The 21,300-nt window shown below is 37.2% G+C and overlaps 1 protein-coding gene across 4 annotated transcripts in view; it reads right to left on the bottom strand.

Annotated features, from left to right (window-relative positions):
- Positions 1–20,899, bottom strand: part of GPCPD1 (glycerophosphocholine phosphodiesterase 1) — a 44,083-nt gene extending 23,184 nt beyond the window's left edge. The window contains exons 1-9 of one of the 4 annotated variants that reach the window (XM_035896055.1): positions 19,314–20,899; positions 18,769–18,838; positions 15,277–15,362; positions 12,367–12,404; positions 10,921–11,005; positions 9,968–10,052; positions 3,354–3,429; positions 1,506–1,547; positions 118–241 (exon numbers count right to left, since the gene is read on the bottom strand). In XM_035896055.1, the coding sequence (XP_035751948.1) occupies positions 118–241; positions 1,506–1,547; positions 3,354–3,429; positions 9,968–10,052; positions 10,921–11,005; positions 12,367–12,388 (434 nt within the window). In that variant the 5' untranslated portion in view covers positions 12,389–12,404; positions 15,277–15,362; positions 18,769–18,838; positions 19,314–20,899. The remainder of the gene's footprint in view (positions 1–117; positions 242–1,505; positions 1,548–3,353; positions 3,430–9,967; positions 10,053–10,920; positions 11,006–12,366; positions 12,405–15,276; positions 15,363–18,768; positions 18,839–19,313) is intronic. The other 3 variants (XR_004842251.1, XM_035896108.1, XM_009643206.2) reach the window with 3 other exon arrangements.
- Between the last annotated feature and the right edge of the window lie 401 nt (positions 20,900–21,300).

The raw sequence follows: 21,300 nt of genomic DNA, 5'->3' as shown, positions 1-21,300 counted from the left end.
AATACACCCCTATTAGCAACCCAAAATTAATTTAAAGGCTACATTAAGTAAAAAAGAATCACTAGTACTGACAACTAACATGAGATAAATTGCAAACTGAGATGAGCAGGCTCTTACCTAAACCTTGATGTTTTAAATTTCTTCTTAGATATCACTACAGGTGGTTTCTCAGAATAATGCAGACGTAATCTTATTTCTGTTTGACATGTCAGCCACCCAGCATCCACAGTTTCAATACCATCTATCAAAAATTAAACAAAAAAAATAGAAGACGCTTTAATAACTTATTTTATGGATATCTACAGAGTTTATTATACAAAATATAAATACAGTTCCTCTGGCACCATCTTCCAGACAATCCTCCTTAACACTAGCGTTATTCAATAGTATTTCCAGAGCAACTGCATCCTCTCACCTATCTGTTCTGAACTACCCAGAATAGACAACAGATACTGCAGTCATTTGCTGGCTTTTAAAGGGATTAAATAGGAACAATGATCCTCGCCAGCTTCACATGTAAACTGTCTGCAGGACAGCACTAAGTATTCCAGTGTTAATTTTATTTATGGTATCAAGTGCTAAGTCTCCAAAGGCAAACATAACGTTCCCTTGCCCTGGAATCTCTCAATCCATGGAGTAACAATGACAGAAAACCTGAAGAATCATAAGCAACTTGAGACTCCCTGTTTCTATTGAGATACAAATTAGCTCATCATAATCAATGCCTGTAAAGCAGTGTAAATCTGCAGGACAGGATACAGCAACGGATACAATGGGGAATCAAAGCATGGAGGAGAACCCTCAACCTCACCATCAGGACAAGGAAAGCCTACAAGCAAGACGGCCAGAAAGCCCAAGCTGCCAGACCAGGTGCTGAAGCAGACCCCACAGTTCTGAAGAGTTCCTAATAAAACGTTATCATTCAATGAAGATATCAAGAAAAAATGGAAAAGCTTTAAGACATGATGTATGACATGACAAAGTGTTACTTGAGGCGCCACAGGATTGAATATTAAGCAAGAGGTGGGTTAGAACTGCCAGAAGCGAGACATACGCACACACAAGAACATGAGGTTTGAGCTTATGAGAGGTTTTGGCAGTTATGTGCCTACCTGAAGAGGCAGGTTGTGTACATTTAGTATTTTTCTAGGCACAAAAAGTTTTTTTCTAAGGCTAGGTGTTAAGAGAAAACTAACTGTCTATATTCTGTATTTCCAAAGATACATGCACATGATCTAAAGTTTGCAAATTTCAACGTTTAACACCAGCACACTGACAACACTTCAACTCTTCCTAGCAGTCTTTTATTAACTTTAGAAGGATTACAGCCTGAGTGTGAATTCACAAGTGCTGGACACAAAAATAGCTGTGTAAGCAGAGAAAACCACTTACAGGCAATTCCTATCAAAACTAGCTTAATATTTCTAGTATTTTTCAACTACAACACCTAATCTTGTTAAAACTAAATACGTGGTAAAGAGTAAAGGTCAATACATCTCACTTACTACGGATTCCAAAGTATCCATCGTCAATAGTAATTTCATTTTCTAGAATTAAAAGGAGGGGAAAAGAATGAAAGAAAGTAATTAATATTCACATTATAAAGAATCATTACCAAGTTAAATTAATTCTACTTTTCCATTTCACTTCTAAAAAGTATAATAAAAAGTAGGAAAACTGAAACAAAGAATAAGCATGTTTATTGCAACCTTCTATAAAGCTTTGTCCCCAATTTATGCTTTTTCTTAGTTTCTACAAGAAAAACCAATCAACACGTGAAACGCTGTACGATGTTTTACCTGAAGTAATCTGAACTGAGAAAAGCAAGAAGGTTGCATAATTTCCTAGTTTGCTCCAGTATTTTGCTGATAATATCTACATTCCACTAGAATCTATGATGTTTTTCTTGTTAGTGTCAAAGACACTTAAAATTTCTTGCAAACATACAAGAAGATAGTTAAAGCTTCTAAATCAACTTAGTCACAATTAAAATGCTTATTCTGCCCAGGTGACAGAAACCAACCTAGGATGAAATATTCAAAACATTCATTTCACACTTAGTGACTTAAGATTTCAGTTACTAAAACTTTGGAGAGTGTAAGGATAAAACTAAGTAAATTCACAAGCATTAACAGAACTGCAGTAGTCTAAACAAATTCTACACTTCTCAAAACATAAATCTTAATAAAATTTTGTCTCTACAGCCATTAACCCCCCCCTTTTTTTTTCCTAAGAATAGTCATGGGCCTGCCCTCAATTTTTAATAACCACAGGCAACAATTTAGCATCATAATGACCAAGTGCTAACATCCTGGTTTTGCTGCATTTTTTTAAAGACCACTTAAGAAGCACTGAGTATTACTTTGGGGGCGGGGGGTAAGGGGAAATATATCTGAACTGTTTGGAATGAAGTTATCAAAATTTAAAGTCTAGACACTAACAGAAGGTAGGCTGCTTCCCTAATCAGTTACTGACAAATACAGAAACATAATCTTGTTACAGGAATAGATGCACTTAACTAATTCAATTTAAATAAAAAAAAAAGGGGGGGGAGGAAAATGTGATCGTGGTACTATTCATAAACAGTTTCTTTAATACCAGCTTCTTTACAAAAGACATTTTTTCAATGCATCAGAAGGGATTTAATAGATGTTAACTCCTAAGTGTGGACAAAATAACATTTTTCATAGCCTAGGAAAAACAGCGTATAAAACATGCCATCCCATAGAAGCAGAAGAGATCTAAATTACAAGCTACATTCAAAGGTTACTTCAGTCCCTCTTAAGACCCAAACTTTTCCCCTTTTCAGAAAAGCATTAGGAACTCAATGCAAGTCTGCATGCCACCTTTTCTTCCAGCAAAATAAACTTCTGCTAAACTGCCAGGTAAATAAGCCCATTCATGTTTCTATTTACATGAATCCATTTACTTAAAGAAGCCCAACTAAGAATTTTTGCTTTAAAATTTTACTAATGAAATAGCAGTTAAATAAAAACAGCAGTGATTTCACACCCTCCCCCTCCCCACATTTTCTCTGAAAAAATAATATGGATCCTTAGTCTCAAATAATCAAACTAACAGAAAATTGTTACAATTCCGAATTAATAAAAAAACAACCCACATAATCTTAAGGATGGCAGCAAAAAATTTCACATCCACTCCATTTTTAAGCCACTTTATATACATATATTTTGAGAGTAAGGCCCATGTTGTGCAAAAAAAAGAGTTTATACCTCCAACACATCAATAAATTTAAGTATTTTAAAACTATAGTTATCAAACCCTCTAACCAATGTGCAGCATATTAGCAATCTTATGCATATGCCTCAAACAGATGCAGTTGATGCCCATACCTAAAGGGGTAATTGATCGTGGTTGTAGATGAGTCTCCCACGTGTGAACTATGACTTCGCAGGGACCATCGATAGTCTGTAATTTAAAAGTTAAACGTCTGCAATAATTTCTTTTGTTATATCTGATTTTCTACCCATGAAGCTGTTTGGGATGGTTGTGGACTAAGCTTACAGATTTAAGAGAGAAAAAGAAGGAGGAGAGGGGGACAGAGAGAGAAAATGAAAGAGAGAAAGAAAACAGATCAGGCTTGTTTCTTACTCCTGCAACTGCTGATGATGCTACCTGATTTGTCAGGTATACACACAACAAAACTTGTGACAGAGTCTGACAGGGTGAAAAAGTTACATGGAATTATTAAATCTTTACTGCTTACAGCTACTCCGCTGGACTACTTTAGTTTCCTTCAGAAAAAAAAAAAAAAATGTCTCTGAACTCGTTCAGTGTGATTGCTTTTTTTTTTTTAAGATACTACAGCAACAACTTATGAAAAAACATATCCCACATCTCCAATTCCAAACAGCACTCAGCATCTACTCATGCAATTAACAGTTGCAGGGGTGGGTTCTCCCTCAAAATTTGCTTGCCTAATTCAAAGTCTGTAAGTCAGTTATTTTAGTTATGGTACAGAAGAGCAAATTATTTACCATCTAGTTAAAACATAAATACTTGGAATTTTGCTGCCTCAGAAGGAAAAAGACACTGATAAAATCCAATCAGCCAGCAGTGAAGCCCCTGCACTCTACTCCATGTGGAGCAGGACAAACTAGATTCTTTCACCAAAGGAAACTACTGTCCCTCAAAAGACTGCATTTGTTGACAAACATAGCCAAGACTCAGACAGATAATCAGAACAGTAACTCAATCTCTTCTTTCAGAAGAATTTAAAGTTTTAAATAGCTTTCTAGGTTAAAGCTTTTAGGTCACCACTGGCTAACAGAAAGAACATGCCTGATCCCAGCTCGGTCACCCTAACAAGTTTCCTTTAACATTGTGTGGTTCTTACTACTGGTCATGAGAAGCACTGCCAAATACCTGCAGAGTTTGTCATTTTGGTGTTTTGGGGCTAAGTAACTCTTATTTCCAAAAAGACTTGCAAAGTCATGGAAGCTTCAATGCCAACTCATCCCAGTACTTCAGGTGCTCATTTAAATAGATTTCAGATCAACAGGGACATCCAGACAAGCTTCAAACTCAGCAGTATAATTACATAGTACCATAACATTTTGTTATCTTACTGCTCACCAAATAAATTCTTTAGCAGCAGATGGGATTTCTTGACATGTATCGAACACATTTAATCTACTATGCTTTTGGATGAATTAACAGCAAACACCAAATATTTAAAAAGTGCTCAGTAAGACAGGTTTGCTCTGTGAGTCTTAGCTAAAAACCACTCAGTTTTTCTAATGAATTCAGAGGCGTCTATGCTTAAGGGTCATGTCAGAATAAAATACGCATGCTTAAAGTTCCGCTTTAAAGATAAAATGCACATAAATATAAGTCAAGTAAGATGATACTATTGTTTTCAGTTTATTCCTGTTACAGGGCAGTTTTAATTCCCATCTTCTCACTGCTGCCACAACAATCACTCTCATGGACTTCCAGAAAATTGAATAATGAGACGTTTCTTCCCTCTTCTTTCATAGCAGATCCACACTTGCATGTCACAATCTCAAGTGTCCAAAGCTGAAACCAGTGTTTGCCAGCAGGGAGGCTACCATTTCCTAACACCATGCAGGCCTGCAAGCTCTCCAACAGTGACCCCCATGAACACATACAGAACTTACAGCTCGTGAACCTGGGGAATGCAAGCCTGTCCTAAACATGGATTAAGCTGTTTTCTTCAAAAGGCAAGCATAGGTTTTCCCTTGTAGAAACCCCCAACATACTGTATTAGAATACCAGTGCCAGCCTATTTCTTACACTACTGTAATTGTCCATTTTAATTTTAATTCTAAAACTATGAACAATAATTTGAGTAACATTATCCCAACAATAAGCACAACACACTGGATACATTCAGCAAAATTTAGTCCCCTGAAAGGAATATAGTGGGCTGATTATGCATTTAATCCCAGGAACACTCAACACTTCCCATACTAATAAAAGCCAAGCAAAGCTACCCAGCAAAAAAGGACAATGGGTTAGAGAACAGGCACAGACATGACTAAGAGCCTTCTCATAATCCATGCTCAGACCGGTTTTGTCTTTATAGGTATTTAAATAATGTTTTAATTACATGTAACAGAAGCCATTGTTACAATGAGGTTAAAATACTAAAATAATTTCAGTGGCATATACTGATCACATTTGAACAACAGCCCAGGTCAGATCAGCCTGTAGCAGAAGTGTATGGCAATGACAGCAATATTCATAGTATGCTACCATTACCTAAAAAAGTCAGCCTCTGCTAGGACAGTCTTAAAAAGGCACCTACTCAAATCTCATATCAAGCATCCCAGTGGGCTGTACACTGTAAGTGCCACAGTACAGCATGGATCCCTCTCTACTAACACACAGAATTTTTTTTAAAAAGCAAATACGTTTTCAATTTACATTTAGTTGTTCAATTTACATTTAGTTGAACATCAGATGCAGTTTTAAAAGGACATTCAAGAATTTTCTAAATAAAAAAAAATTAAAAAAAAATCAAGTCTTCTTACATTGTCAGAAGCTGGAGGGTCCCCCAGTAGTCATTAGAGGCTTTTGCAATGAAGGGTAAAATGCCTATTAAGCACAATATTCCAGAGGTTCAAAGCAGTCTGATGCACACTCTGCATCAAGTGCTTGGCTGCTCAGTACAATTAAAAAAAATAAAAGCACTTCTGTGGATGTCTAAATGATTATTTAAGAGGCCAGTTCCAAAACCCCTGATCCAAGGCAGCACAACACAGTAAGCATTAGGGGGACAAAAAAAAAACCAAAACAAAACCTTAAAAACACCACACATTTATCCAACTGCACTTTACGCCTTAAAACTGTGTTTCAAGAATATTAATCCACTTCAAGAACACAAAACAGCTAAATTAGACTTAACTGCTAATGCTGGATTTCTGAGAAAAATCTCTCTCGATTTCTGTATCATGTAAGGGACAACAACTAAGTACAAACCCAATCAACCAACATTCAGCCACCGTAACTAACTTTGCAAGACAACAGCACATGTAAGTCACCTGCCAGGAAGTCCTGGGCTAAATAGAGATTTTATAGCTCCAGTATTTCCAAAAACAGTTTAATACACAATCTGCCATCTCTGCACAGTCACAGCAGGTGTTCCTTTGTTATTATCTTGCTAACCACTAGTCTAGCTAAAGCTTTTCTAAGGCATTCTGATATTAAAGAAATTACTGAGTCTAGACCCAAGTTTCACCTTTATTACTATATTCCAGGCACTAAATGCATTTATTTACATTTTAGAAAAGTAAATTTAAGTCTCATTTGAAACCTCTATAATTGAGCAATACTCTCCCAAGTGTGAAAATGTTCACTGATCCAGTTTTAGAAGTCCTGCTACACGCATGGATAGCTTAGTTATTTCACACTTTCCTTGAAAGAAATAACCCTGAACTTGCATGCTTATTTACTGTTGGAAAAACAAATACAGAACACAGCTTAACGGAATAAGATACATTATTTTCCTCATAAAGGTTTTCAAATACAATTCATGCAAACAATACATATCAAAGCATTCTCCTAAAACATGAGATATACACAAGAACTAAAATTCTAGACAAAGGGGTTTTGGTTCTTTCCCCCCCCCCCACCCCAAACAAACAGAAGGTAAGTGTAGAATAAAACATAGGAAGATCCTCACAGGAAGGTAACTCGTACTAGCCTATGTTTCAGAAAAGAACAAGCCTTGAGCAAAATAGTTTAAATTACTGTCTTATTTAATCAAGTACATGTTATTTACTTTTCTTTTAAAATGCTTAAGATGACATGCTATCATGAGAATGTTTACAACATAGTAAAAGCCCTTGATATGCAGGAGCCAAGACTTGCACCAATTTTACAGTAAAATGTTCATTGTATATACATTAATTTATTTGTATTCCTACCAATATTCTATAAATTTTAATATATTATATATATAAAAAAATAATCTCTGTTTACATAACCACAATCTGTTAACAAAATGCTTCAGTGCAAACAAACGAAACTTTCCATGACATCGTACTATCCTTCAAGCAAAACAATTTAAACTGAGATCAAATGATGACTTTTTTTTTTTTAAAGGGAGGTAAGAAAAATACTTTCTTATTTGGGTTTTGGTGGTTTGCGGTTTTTTGTGTTTGGTTTTTTTTTTTTCCAAAAATCTGAATTATTATATGTATTGTCACATCTAGTCTGTAGCACTATTTTGGATATGAGAACTATCATTTCTCTGTGTAAACATGTATCACTCCCAGCTTCGCCACCATGTCCATCTCTAGCATCTTCAAATACCCAGCTGTTATAGAAAGGAACAGTAACTTCAGCTGGATCTGTCTTCAGCACAATTTACTCATTTATGTGGTGTCAAATTCATATGTTCAGACAAACTAATATTTAAGACTGAACATGTATTTAAGTTATCCTACTGCAGGCCACGATACACAAAATTGCATAGATATAAAAAGCTAACAGTGTCTGAAGGAACATATATTGCAAGCCTATCAAATTAGGAGATTAATCACATGCAATGCCTACTGAAAAAAATCACTGATATAAAAATATTCAGAATAATGTAACTTAGAAGTATCTTTTCCTTATCAGAGTTGTTAAATGCTGAAGTCCTCCATATACTGTCTCATTTGCACTATACTGTGCATGATATTCCTGTTAGAAAGGATCCTGCTTTTTCATTGTTCTTCAAAAAATTTACAAGAGGAAGAAAACATTGTAGCTGGAATTCCTTCCTTCAAAAGACTGTATGTTACGAGAAAAAGTCCTGTGCACTCAACAGGTACAGGCTAGACACTACTAAGTGGATAACCATGTACCCTGGCAATTCACATACTTTGTTTTGTAGGGTGGTTTTCTTTTTTCCTCCTTCCTATATAGAGTAGCTCTTTATGCTGGTATTCCATAAAATTTATACTTACCTTAGCAGACTCTGCATCACACGGTACATAAAGCGTGCACGATACAGAGCACCTACTTAAAGAAACACACTCACCAATACATATTGTAAACTTTTTTTAATAATAAAACGGAAATTTTGTTGTCTATGAGCACATTTTCTGCCACACTGTTCTCACTAGGTGTTCTTTTTCTAATGACCTATTGCTTACATTTTAAACTTACGGGCATTTGCAAAAAATGAGTTCTATCAGAGCTGATAGGCTATAAGAACTGATCTACTTTTGGCCTCAGTTTGACCTCAGAAAAATAAATCTAATTATTGGACTTCCCTTCTTTTGCCTCAGAATAAAGACAGTTTAAACATCCATTTCAGATTAGACTATTTCACATGTTGTAATGAAAAAAACCAGAATGCAGTGTCTCATGCCTCATTTAAAATTAGTATCCTTCACTGAGATGATACCTGTCATGTTTTTTCAGTGAAAGAAAGCCTAGTCCAACTGACAAAAACTTAGAAGTTCTTGACAGTAATTTAAAATATTTAAGAGATACAGACCAGATGATTCTGTAACTCCTTTACATATTTAGCTACAGCTTTCATAAACCCAACTTCAATGAACTAAAGCCTAGGGTGAACAGCTACAGGATATTAATAGAGTAAGAAAGACAGCAAAGACAGCTTTAAATGGGTTACTTCTTACGGTTATTACTTGTTATTAAGAGAAACAGTTGAAGAGTAGCTGCTTATTTTCCCAAATTAGTCCAACTTTCTTCTAGATGCAGTCTCATCCCTAATCTGAAGAACTTCTCCCTTACCCTAGTACAATTTCTACAGACCAGTACTGCCATACACGTTCAACTGACATGCAGCTTTGACATCAATACCTGCAAAACACATCTGTGTCTGTCTCTCGGTGGGTTTTTTTGCCCAAGTCATGCAAATACCTATATACAAACCTAGAGAAAACACTGGGATGCCCCATTCCTTATTTCACTTTTTCAGTCTCAAGAGAGTAACATGTTAATTATGCAGCACAAAAGCTAGTTAATACTTCTCATGCTTCACCAAAAAATCTGCAGTAATTTTAAAAACTGTAGTAGATCAGGCAAATTTAAATACACCTGCTCACACTAACCATTTTTCTCCTGCTCTCACTTGCTTCCATGCTAGATATCCTTGCCCTGCTGAAGTCCAGATTCTATTGTAAGTGCAGAAGTTATAGCCCCACTACAGCTAATGAGAATTCCACCGTATAATGGAAGCTTTATTATAATGTCAGGCATTTCACTATCACTGGAATTTTTAAAACCCTAACATTGGTAAAAAGAGAGAAGACAATTTAACAAAAATAATTAAAGTTAACAGCATATGGTCATGTATTTCCAGAAGTGAACTGCTTGTATTTCCACAAGTGTTTTAATGTTTCATATGTTGCAATTTAAGATTTATCTCTAAAAACTCAAGTTTAACTCAGAAAATCCTTTTTACTTCAAATAAGAGAATTTTTTACTAAGTATGAGACCACTAAATAGAAAAAATTGTACATACCTTAGGTTCTAGGAAGTACCCTTTAAAATACCGATACCGAACAGGAACTCCTCTAGGAAGCTCTACAGTAGCTTTCCATAATTGACTGCAGAGGGGGAAAACGAAAAACACAACAGTTCAGACATATGTCTGTCCTGAGTGATATTCTAAAATAAAGTTTAGTGTATTGCTGCAAGAAATGTTTTTACAAGGTAACTTAGCCAAACATGCACAAAGCACAATAAATACTTAGAACTGAAATTGCACTTTCTAATCTACAGATCTGAAGTGCTCTAATGGAGCAGGAATTCTCATCATTTAACAGATGGGGAAAACATGATGAAATAAATCAGGGACTTATCCAAGATCACACAGCAAGTCACAGAATTATAAATACATCCTGCAAGCCCTATTTTCCTGCATCATACAGACAGCAAAAGGCAGGGCACCATTTTAAGAAAACACTGAATTCCTCCACTGCATTTAAAATTTCTTCATGTACACTCATGTTATATAAACACAAACCACTTAGGAGTTTTACTGCAAGTCTCATTTAAATAATCTTCTCCCTATCTCTTTATAGCCACAATAACAACTTGTGTAGGTTAAAAAGAAAGTAAACACTAAACATTTTCTATAACTTGCTGCATAGTTATGGGACTGAGAATTACCCACAGCAGTTGCTTGTTCAAAACGTCTACAACTACACTACTGAAATGTGCCAGCCATAATGGTAAAAGCATCATCTGTAACTAGAAAAGCATACCCAAGTTAAACATTTTCTTAAACACATTCCTAAGCATTCGAAGTGTTCAGCAGCAACACAAGACATTCTGGATAGTTTTACTAACAGTACATGTAGCTCAATAGTTTACAAACTCAAAGCCAGAATAAATTTGTTTCTCCAGAACTCCTGCTACTTCAAAGGGAACAAATAAAAACTAATTAAAAAACGAACAAAAACCCCAACTTACCGATCGTCAGTTTGGAGGACCACTGCAACTTGTGGGTTCCAATTTCCCAAAGCACTGCAGCTCCCGCATATTGCGAAAACCTCTCCTAAAAAAACACCAAACAAACAGAAAAACCCCACAATCATCATTGCTCAAACCTATATGGAATTAATAAGTACAGCTTAGATGGTCAAACCTTCAAATACTTTAAACACCCATCTAAACTCCCTCTTTCTGGTTCAGGAGATAATTTCCCCTCCACCCAAAATTACAAAGGTGTTTTCTTCTCCATTGTGAAGAAAGAACTCTCAGAGAGGGACTACTGACAACCTCAGCACTTAATAGGGCTAGCTTCCAAATCATCCTGCAGCAATACTGTTCAAAAATCTCTATAAATGCAGCAGGCAGATTTTCACTGTAAAATGCTTATTGTCACAATGAATCAAGTTTTTTTCCTTGTATACTGCATAGGATTTTTTTAAAATATATATACACACACAGTACTGAGGTAACATACATGTCTAAAACCATAATTCTCTGAAATTCACATCAATAATCTAGAAAATACAGACAAGAGGTTGCTAGCGTCATTATCAAGACATCACATCCATTTAATTTTATTCCTGTGAGAAATAACATTAGTTTTGCTGCTATGCTTTCTATTTTATTGGATATAAAAACATAATGCTGTTACACACACACAAAAAAAAAACCCCATTAAGTTGTCAGTCTCTGTCTACCCTGATGCACACATATATACATATGGAAAGAACACAAAGATTACAGTAGTATAAGAATGCTTGATTCTGGAATAACCTGGAGTTAAAGTTAACATTGCAACTTATCCTTGTTTTTAATACAAAACCCATACATTTATACCACACACGCATTACTAAAAACCACAACGATAAATACAAATGGAAAGGACAAATTAGTACTTTGTTTTTACAGAGTTTCAACAATATTTTTAGATAAAAGAAAAAAATCTGTTGTAGAAGGAAAGTAAGTGAAATTTTAAAGTATATTTACGCACCATCTGCTTAATGCTTAACCTTTTAGTCTTGCTATGCAAAATGTAAGAAATAGAGTACTGGAGCAATTTTAAATGAAATGTAATACCCACACCCCCCACACACACCCCCGAAATGTACTTCAGCCTCTAAGAGGAAATGCCTAAATTTAAAGTTTCAAGCAAAGCCACTCTTAAACCATTGAGAAAAACAGGAGAGGGTATCCAAAAACATCCTGCACGTGTCAATAGGAAAAACCAAGGAACAAACTGATAGCTTAAAACGCCAAGATTTAAAAAAAAAAAAAACAAACAACAACATCAGTCTTAAGCAAGATGCAAGTATCTGTGGTGGTGATTTCATTTTCTCAAACTGGGAAAGCAGTAGCAATAGTGTTGGAGGCACAATAATCTGAAGATGCAAAGGAGGCAAGATATATACAACAAAGATACACTACCTTTTACTAAGCCAAATATCATAGCTGGAACTTCAAGTCTGAAATAAGAGTTTTGAGGATGTACTTATGACTCAAATTGTGTCCATGTTTTCCGTCTATACAGGTTAATCTAAACAACCAGGCTTGTTTATGAAAGAAACCCATGCAGACCCAGGGGTTGCAAAAAATTTACAAAAGCCAGGAATTAAGTAAGGTAATTTGTTCATAAAAACAGCTTACTGAAATAAGTTTGAGAACATATTGAACTATAATCCCTTTTTTAGTTTGTTCCAAACCATTAAAAAAATCCAAGCTTTTTGGATGTTCACTGTAAGCATACAACTGGAGGCAAAAAAATCAACTACATTAGTATACTTACTATGCAATTCACTGCACACAATTGCCTAGGTCAGGTGCTTTACCTCTTCTGCTCTGTACCGAGGCATATTATGGTTTGGTTGTGCAGGGAGGAGATAAAGTGGGGAGGGAAGACCACCTGAATACCACCCAGTTAAAGTATTTGACTGAAGACATTATAGAGAAACTAAAATTCTTTTAATATCCCTTTAAGATAGTAGCATTTAGTACATTTTAGTTTAGTGTACCTGCCAGCCAATCTCTGAAGTGCCATCTAAATTACATTCCTCTTAGTAGCAGCTAGCTAGAATAGTTTTCTGGTCATCTTCTTTAAACAAACAAAAAGGTGTGAACGCTCAAGCGAATATTTATCACTCGGTAAGGTACAATACGCCAAGGCAACATTTGAACAAGATGCATAGCCACCCCTAAACTCACTTCAATAATTACATTCCAAGGCTGAATCAGGATTTGTAAAATGCTGCTTATATTATACCAGGAAAGGCACAAGAGAAATGCATGATAAACTGGAACCACCTTTTCAAAGGCAATTCTAAACTCAGTGGGGTTTGGTTTCTGTTTGGTTTGTGTTTCAAGCTTAAGGGTCCACAACTTCCCCCTCTCCCCCTACGAGGGAATCCAATGCTGCTACTGGCAGAGCTCCTTCAGCCACAGCAGAGGAAGCTACTCCAGGCCTTTTGCCCAGTCTCAAAGCTTGCAACAGCCTCACCCATGTTGCAATCTCTCTGCTCTGGCCAGCTCTGTTGGAGCAGAATTTGTGTGTACAGTTGGGAGCTAGAAGCTTCAATTTTTTTATTTCATCTTAGCTAATATTTGGCCACCTAGCAGTCTCTTCACGTGGGACTGTGCCCTGATGAAGACCTAAAGGAGTCACAGCCAGTAACCGGTGACCCTCTCTTCTTTCCGCTAGGATGAGGCATAAACGAAGCACTCTATGCCACAAATATATAAAAGCTTATGTCAACATGTCAGGCTTCATCACCAATGTTGACCCCAGAAGTGGTTTCCCTAGAGGGAGTAAGTCAAAGCATCATTCCTATGCTAGTGATGCCCTTTTATCCTGCCAGTTAGCCTGGAATCACTGGCTTTGACATCAACAGGAAGGGACAATGATGAGGACACAGGAAGCACACTAGCACTCAAGGTGAGGATTCTTGTCTCACCAACTAACTACTCACCATGGTGATCTGACAAAATCAGTACACGAACTTTCTAAATAAACTAGAAATATTGCTGTTTGTAGAACTGCTGATAGCTCTGAAAATCTTCCTCTCTTCTTCCACAAGACTGCATCTTGCAACTGCTGCATCTCAAAGCTCTTCTCCCCAGTCAAACCCCACACTATCAATATTGTCATAAACAGAAGCAACCTTTTGTGTCACCTCTTTATGCTACACATGATCACTATTTCCAGGTAATTCTTTGTAACCAGCAGCTGAGGCAGGATCTAGTTCTCTCTAATCCTATTTTTTTTCCAAATATTATCAGTAAACGAAAAAGTTACACATCCAAAGTCAACTTTGGTAGTGACAGTGCCATCACAACAGTGGAAGTGACACTGTAAACAGGTCAAAAAAAGCATGGCTTGCACTACTCCATTATATAGCTTTATAGCCTCCTTTGATTTAAGGTCAATTTATTCTTGAATTTTAAAGTTTTCTCCAGAATGCTATAAAAACCCCTAGTCCTTGCTAAAGGCTTCATGTGCACATTGCGCATCAACGTTCAGTTCCCAAATTCCCAACTGAATGAGAAAAACAGAGGAGAGGTCTAACATGGGGCAGATGTAAAAACTTTTTAAATGTTTTTATTATTTTTCTTCCCCAACTACAACAGACACTTATGCCATCTGGTATTTGTCTGTAACAGGAAGTTTGCAAATCTGTACATGCTCCCACATTCATCTGCTTCTGTTAGGCAATCACCAATTTTTTTTGGTGACCTTCCTTCAAAGTTCTAAAGATGAAGATCTAAGTAATAAGCACAATTTATCAATACTAAATCTTGTTGTTCTACATGATCTGACACCTTGTGCTCCTCATTTAGATTACAGAAGTTATTTTACACAGTTTTGTACAGATAGAATATTGAATTAAGCTGGATAATCTTTCTGTCCTTAACTCCTAATAGAGGTCACACGTTGTTATGGAGAGCTTTCAACAAGAATGGAGAGAAAATAAAAAAACAGAACAAACACATCAATGCATGCCTGACTACCATGGTCTAGAATGTAAATACTCGTTCCCATGGAATGAAAAGTTACTAGAGGCAGAACACTGGTTTTAAAACAATCATAACCATTTCAGCATCAAAATCTCCAGCACAGTATGAAATTGTTGTTTCAAGAAGAAGGTAAAAATTAATTTCCAAATATAATTTTCAAATTCCTATGTGAAATTTCTTAATTAATGTATTTTACCACGACTTATCATTTTTATATTTGAACTGACATCTTTTTTTACCTCCTAAGAAAACAGAAGAGACAGCCTTTGATCATTCTTCTGTTCAGTTCTAGTTAAACCATACAAAAAAGGAGAAGGCACAATTTGGTACCTGGTACTGACGGTCCTCTTACTTGAAAAGTGACTTGAGAAGAGGTCATACTTGCAGAACTTTTGTCTTAGACTAGTTGAAATCTCCTACAGTGAGAGGAAAAAGATATTACATTTCAGGAACAATACGTTACATCTGTTGCTGTCCCAAGAGGAAACACAAATCCCACCACTTATAGGAAAGCAAAGCACTAGTGACGTTACTGTGAGCGAGCAGTAAAAATAGAAAGCTCTTTAAAACCAGCAGCAGCCCCAGAAAATAGCATCCAGCTGCAGAAGACACAGTTGCAACAACACTGGCACAAGAAAAAAAACCTACTAAATCAAACAACCATATGTAAGTACCAGTATCATGCAGCATTCATCAGTCTCAAGCTGAGATTTTTCCAAAAAAGCCATTTTGACTAATTTTGCTCCTAAAGAGGACACTGAAAGTTTTATTATAAGACATCTAAAATTATGACCTTTAGCAAGCAGTAACTTCTGACTGCCTCCCTATGCTATTCTTCAGCATCCTCTTCAAAACCCAAGAAAGGCTTGGGTAGATACCACCTCAAAGGAAATGGGGAACAACCCGTAATAGAGGACAGCTCTCTGCTGCCACAGGCAGCGAGTTGTTCATCTCCTTGGACTCCACACCCCTACCAATACTTCCAGCCTTTCACATGGAGCACCAGCAATTAGAAGGCACCAAGCAGGCTTCAAAACACCTCAACAGAAAGGGATTGCCTCTGCAGACAGGACAGCAGTTGGAGGATTGACCCTGCTTCAATTTTATACCCTCCTCCAATATAAAATAACTTGATAGAAAAAAAGCTGGCAGAACCCCACTCTCCTCATGACAGCAGAAACACTATTGATGTAAAATATCCTTTTATATTATTATGAACATAGTAGTCATATCAAAGTCTAAGTTCAGGTGTTACTAGACTAACTGTCATCACCAAGCATATTCCTCTGGACATGGGTTGCAAAATAATCATAGGTATATGCAAGAATTAGCTTTGCAATGCTCTCAACTCATTATTTTCTTTGTATCACTGTGGTGGTTTTTTAAACCATGCAAGTAGAATGTTTTTATTACTATTTTTGAACAGGATAAAAGCAGTTTAATTCAGTACAATGTTGGCCATCAATCCTTTAGTAACAGCTTTAGTAATAATGACAAGAACTAACAGCATTAGAGAGTGATGTACCTTTCATTAGCTCTACTAAAAAGGCTCTACCCTTGCCTTCAAAGACCACAGGGTAGTTTAACAGAAGGCTTCAGAGCAAGAAATGCTGAAGAAAGTCAGATACCAAGTAGGAAAAAATATAGAGAAAAAAGCTCATAACCAATCCTCATTCCTCCTGGGCAATCGGACAGTTAGTTAAGGTCTGAAGTTTAAACACCTACATTTTTTTTTTTTGGATCTTCTCCTCCTCCTCTGAATCTACCCTTTTTCTCATTATTGCTGCCTTTACACACCTTTTCTTCCTCCCTTATTTCCCTCTCTCCATGTCAAGAGAGATGACTTTTCAGTGGTAAGGAGAGCAAGAAAATGGTAGCAGTATAGAAATTTCTGGTCATATATTCCAATTCTGCATGTAATGTTTTACAAGTAACATTTCTATAAATGACAAAATCCTAAACTACTGAAGCTAGAAATAAGCACACTTAACAAACAGGAATTCCTTGAAGGTCACACCTTTTATGAACTTTGTCATGGTGCATCTATATGTCAACTGTGACACATTCTAGCATTTATTTCTAGCAGTTATTTATAGATACAGAAGTGCAGCATGTTTGAGTGCTGAAACTAAAATTGGACTTGTGAAACTGGTCCAGTATGAATCTCAGTTTGAAGCAGAGAATGTAAACTACTACTGTGCATTTATGATGACACTGAATAGTTCAGGGCCTTGGCTGTGTTTGCCAACTGTCCTTGCTTGGACACCCTTTAACTGAAAAGGCAGAAGAGCCAAAGGCCAGATGAAGTGGACAAAAATGCCTTGCCAAAGACATGTAAGTGAGAGCTGAAGCCTAAAACCCAGCTCCCCAAAGCAAGAACAGGCTTTTGCCATGTAAAAAAAAGCCATTTCCAAAGCTGATGCAACATGGCTCATAATTAAACTTGACAAAAAAAACAGCATGTCTGTCTTACTCCAATTTAATTAACTACCTGTTGTGGTTTAACCTGACAGGCAGCTGAACACCATGTAGCCGCTTGCTCCCTCCCCCACGGTGGGATGGGGGAGAGAATCGAGAGAGTAAAAGTGAGAAAACTCATGGGTTGAGAAAAAGAATTTAACAGGTAAAGCAAGGGCCACACACAAGCAAAGCAAGGAATTCATTCACGGCTTCCCACCGGCAGGCAGGTGCTCAGCCATCACTAGGAAAGCAGGGCTCCATCACGCGTAATGGTTACTTGGGAAGACAAATGCCATCACTCCAGATGTCCCCCCTTTCCTTCTTCCCCCCGCAGCTTATATACTGAGCATGACGTCCTATGGTCTGGAATACCCTTTGGCCAGTTTGGGGTCAACTGTCCTGGCTGTGCCCACTCCCAGCTTCTTATGCACCTGGCAGAGCAGGGGAAGCCGAGAAGTCCTTGACTGGCGTATGCCCTGCTTAGCAACAACCAAAACATCAGTGTGTTATTGATATTATTCTCATGCCAAATCCAAACCACGGCACTATACCAGCTACTAGGAAGAAAATTAACTCTATGCCAGCCAAAACCAGGACACTACCCATCCACTCCTAGAGAAAATCTGAAATCCTGTTTCTAAGTCTATAAAGCTTTTAGCCAATCATGTAAAAATTCTGTGTACCTTCTTGCAAGACATTTGTGGGCTTTTCTAAACCACCTAGCAAAAGAATATTACTTTTCTATATAACAATAGTTAATTTTAAGGATATTTTGATAAACTGACTCTGTAAAGTTTTCAAAGTTCTGCTTCAAAAGGCATTTTATCTTAAAGACTTATTAAACCTGCCCAATGGATGCATTATTAGAAGAAAAACTCTAGTGTACAGCACCAAACACAGGCATGATTTTTTTGAGCAGAACGGCAGCTACAGGAATTGCATTTATATTCACATTTAGGGTCAAAGTACAACCCCTTGTTTTGAAGAAACATCTTTTCTTGCAGAGCTCTGTATATAAACAAATAGCAAGTAAAAAATAGATCTGCTTTTTGTTAATGAATCAAGCCTATGTTGTATATTATCATGCACTTACAAAGCATTCTGTACTTTCAAGACATAATATGAAAATGCTTTATTTAGCGGGGAAAAAAGCGTGAGTTGAACTGTCTAGTTACTGATGGTGCCTGAGAAGGAGTAGTTCAATTCCCAGAGGGAAATAGCAAGAATTCCTAAACAACCAAATCCTCTGACCAGTAGGTGTCAAGCAGTCTTTTAAACCCCATGTTCCTTCCTTTGGTTTTTCAGTACTGCCTCACCAAAGAAGCTGACAAAGAATAACAAAATCCTTTCTGCTCCCCTCACCTGTCAAGATGTTCTGTTTGGGAGAATGTAAAGAATCCTCAGCTCAGAGGGGTCATAACTGTCTCCTGACCTGAAACAAGTTAGAACAGTTACATTAAAAATGTTAAACACTGCCTAATCAGCAAATATTAACCAAGTCAAACAAGCAGATTTACGAACTAGAAATCCTTCTAGGATTTCTAAGCAACCTTTGGGTTCAAAAGTATTAAAGCTGAATTCACATCTGCTGCAAATAAATGCGTCCAAACACTAGCCTGGGGTGCAACCTATTGCCCCTCATCTTATGCCCAACTTCCTCCCTCTGGTCAGCTTTTATGTACACACAAGCAAGCAACAAACACTTGAATCTCAGTCATTCCCTCATGAGAAACAGAGGTCTCACCCAGATTAGACATTCACACAATGGTATCAGCACTTTGGCAAAGAAAAAAAAGTGGTTTTCTACCTAAAGATTCTTGGTTTTACAACAGAAACATGTTCTTTCCCCCACCGTATCACAGTTCAATTCTCTCACACTCCCCTCCTTTCACAAAGCAAAACCTCACCTTTCACCATCTCTGGAGGCTTCCCAAGTTGATGGTGACCGCAGAGCGGCAGCACTCTTCAGCCGTGTACTGACCTGCCTGCAAAAGCCTGACTCAGTAACCCTGCATATCAACCCACCTTACTGTACAAAATAAGCTGTCTGCAGGGCAGGGGCAAGATGAACAGCCTAGTAGGTAGGGTCACGTACAATCTTAGTTCCCCTACCACAAGACAGAAGCTCCCCTCATCATCTTAGATGGGAAGAATAGCAACTGGGAATCTTGCAATTTCAGAAATTCACTTACTTGCCTTCACACACCCAAAAAAAAAAAGGGTTAAAGATTTTAGGCATAGTATCCTGCAGGCTGAACAGAAGAGGGGAAAGAAGTACTCTCTGTTCTAATACTGCCTACAAAGCTTTCCTGTCACAATTTTCTCCTCCTTACAGGCACCTGAAGGAGTACAAGAGCCACAGGAGTTAATATACTTCCCTAAATAATAGGGAACCCAAGCTCTCCCCTCCTGATTCTCAAGGACACTTCTAGAAAATGCAGAAAAACAGCCATGGGGCCCCTAAAAGTACTTGGAAGAAGAGAAAAGACGACATTTCAGACTCTCCTTCTGACATGACACAATCAACTATCAATGTACCACAAAATATCATAACTTTCCTCTAAAAATGAGGTAGCAAAGGTCATCACAGATGGAGAGGACCAAGATCCTTTTGGTTGTAGTCAAAATATACCAGAACATGGACTTAATTTAATGACTCCAAGCTTGAAGCTCATTTGAACCTTCCGGCTTACAGGTCTCGTGGTACATAAAAACCCTTCAGCTTTAGTAGATTATTACCCCTGCTCCTTAATTTCTTTAACCTTTCCAGTATCTTTTATGAGGTATTGGCTGTTTGCTGTTCCATATCTCATATTCAGTATTTCAGGCTTAGATAAATACATACCAAATAATCTGGGACAAACCTGGAATATAACAGCCTAGCTTGCAAACACTGAACAAGTTTTCGACTCAAAAATTCACAGCATTCATAAAGCCAGATGACATGCTCTCTTATCAATACAACTGAAGTTTTTAATAGCAATTCAAACAGGCTTGCAAGGCTCTGACTTCTAATGCTCTAAGGGCAATGTTTGAGACAGGCTTGAAGTACAATATGATCTTTTTTTTTTTCCCCTCTGCAGACTTACAAGCCTGAAGGCCTTGAACCTTGCTTTTTGTTGTATGGACAGAAGGCTTTCAAAACTGGGCAGGAAACACTTTAGGCAATGATATTATGATAGATTTGAATGAAAAGCTAACTTTATCAACTGTGAGTTGGCTGTAAGAGCTGCAGAACAGTTGGCTATATTTAGCAGCAGAAGGAAAAATAGGCATTGACATCTAATGGGGGAAGAGGGGGGAGACAAACAGACCAAGCCTCAGGAAACTCTACACTACCTTTCTAAACTGGGGGGCCCAAAAGGAAGATTTCTACTGAAAATAATCAGAACTCATAATAAGAATAATTTCAAGATTAAAGGAAAAGCAAAATGCTGCTCTTCTAGTACATGAGGGGAATCCAAAGTTTTTCAAGTTCTCTCCTCTCTAGGATGTATGTAATGGAATGTGAACTAAAACAACTTCATTAAGCTTCCAGATGACCCAAATCATACGAGACCTTGACCCTTTGGATGGACTTGGTCCACTGAAGATAATCTGTATTTGGCAACATGCTGATGAGAAAGCCAACAAGCAGCAGACTTATGCCAAAATACATTATGTCAAATGTCTTCCCCCTTACCTCCCCCAAATCCCCCAACCCCTATCTAATAAATTATTAGTAGAAATTTCTGATGTAAAGCTATCAACCCAAAACTCTCTTGTGTTTATGGTTAAGGATGGCTGGATAATATACAATACAGATTTTTCAATGAGGGTAAAATACAGCTTATAAAAGTATCTTTTTAAAGAGTAATTTTTTTTAAATATCCAGGTATATACATTTTTTATAGG

This window comes from Egretta garzetta, unplaced genomic scaffold (genome assembly GCF_000687185.1).
Source record: "Egretta garzetta isolate BGI_Z169 unplaced genomic scaffold, ASM68718v1 scaffold360, whole genome shotgun sequence".
Classification (NCBI taxonomy): Eukaryota; Metazoa; Chordata; class Aves; order Pelecaniformes; family Ardeidae; genus Egretta; species Egretta garzetta.
The sequence above is the reverse complement of the archived record's forward strand: the minus strand, read 5'-3'. Positions and strand labels throughout refer to the sequence as shown.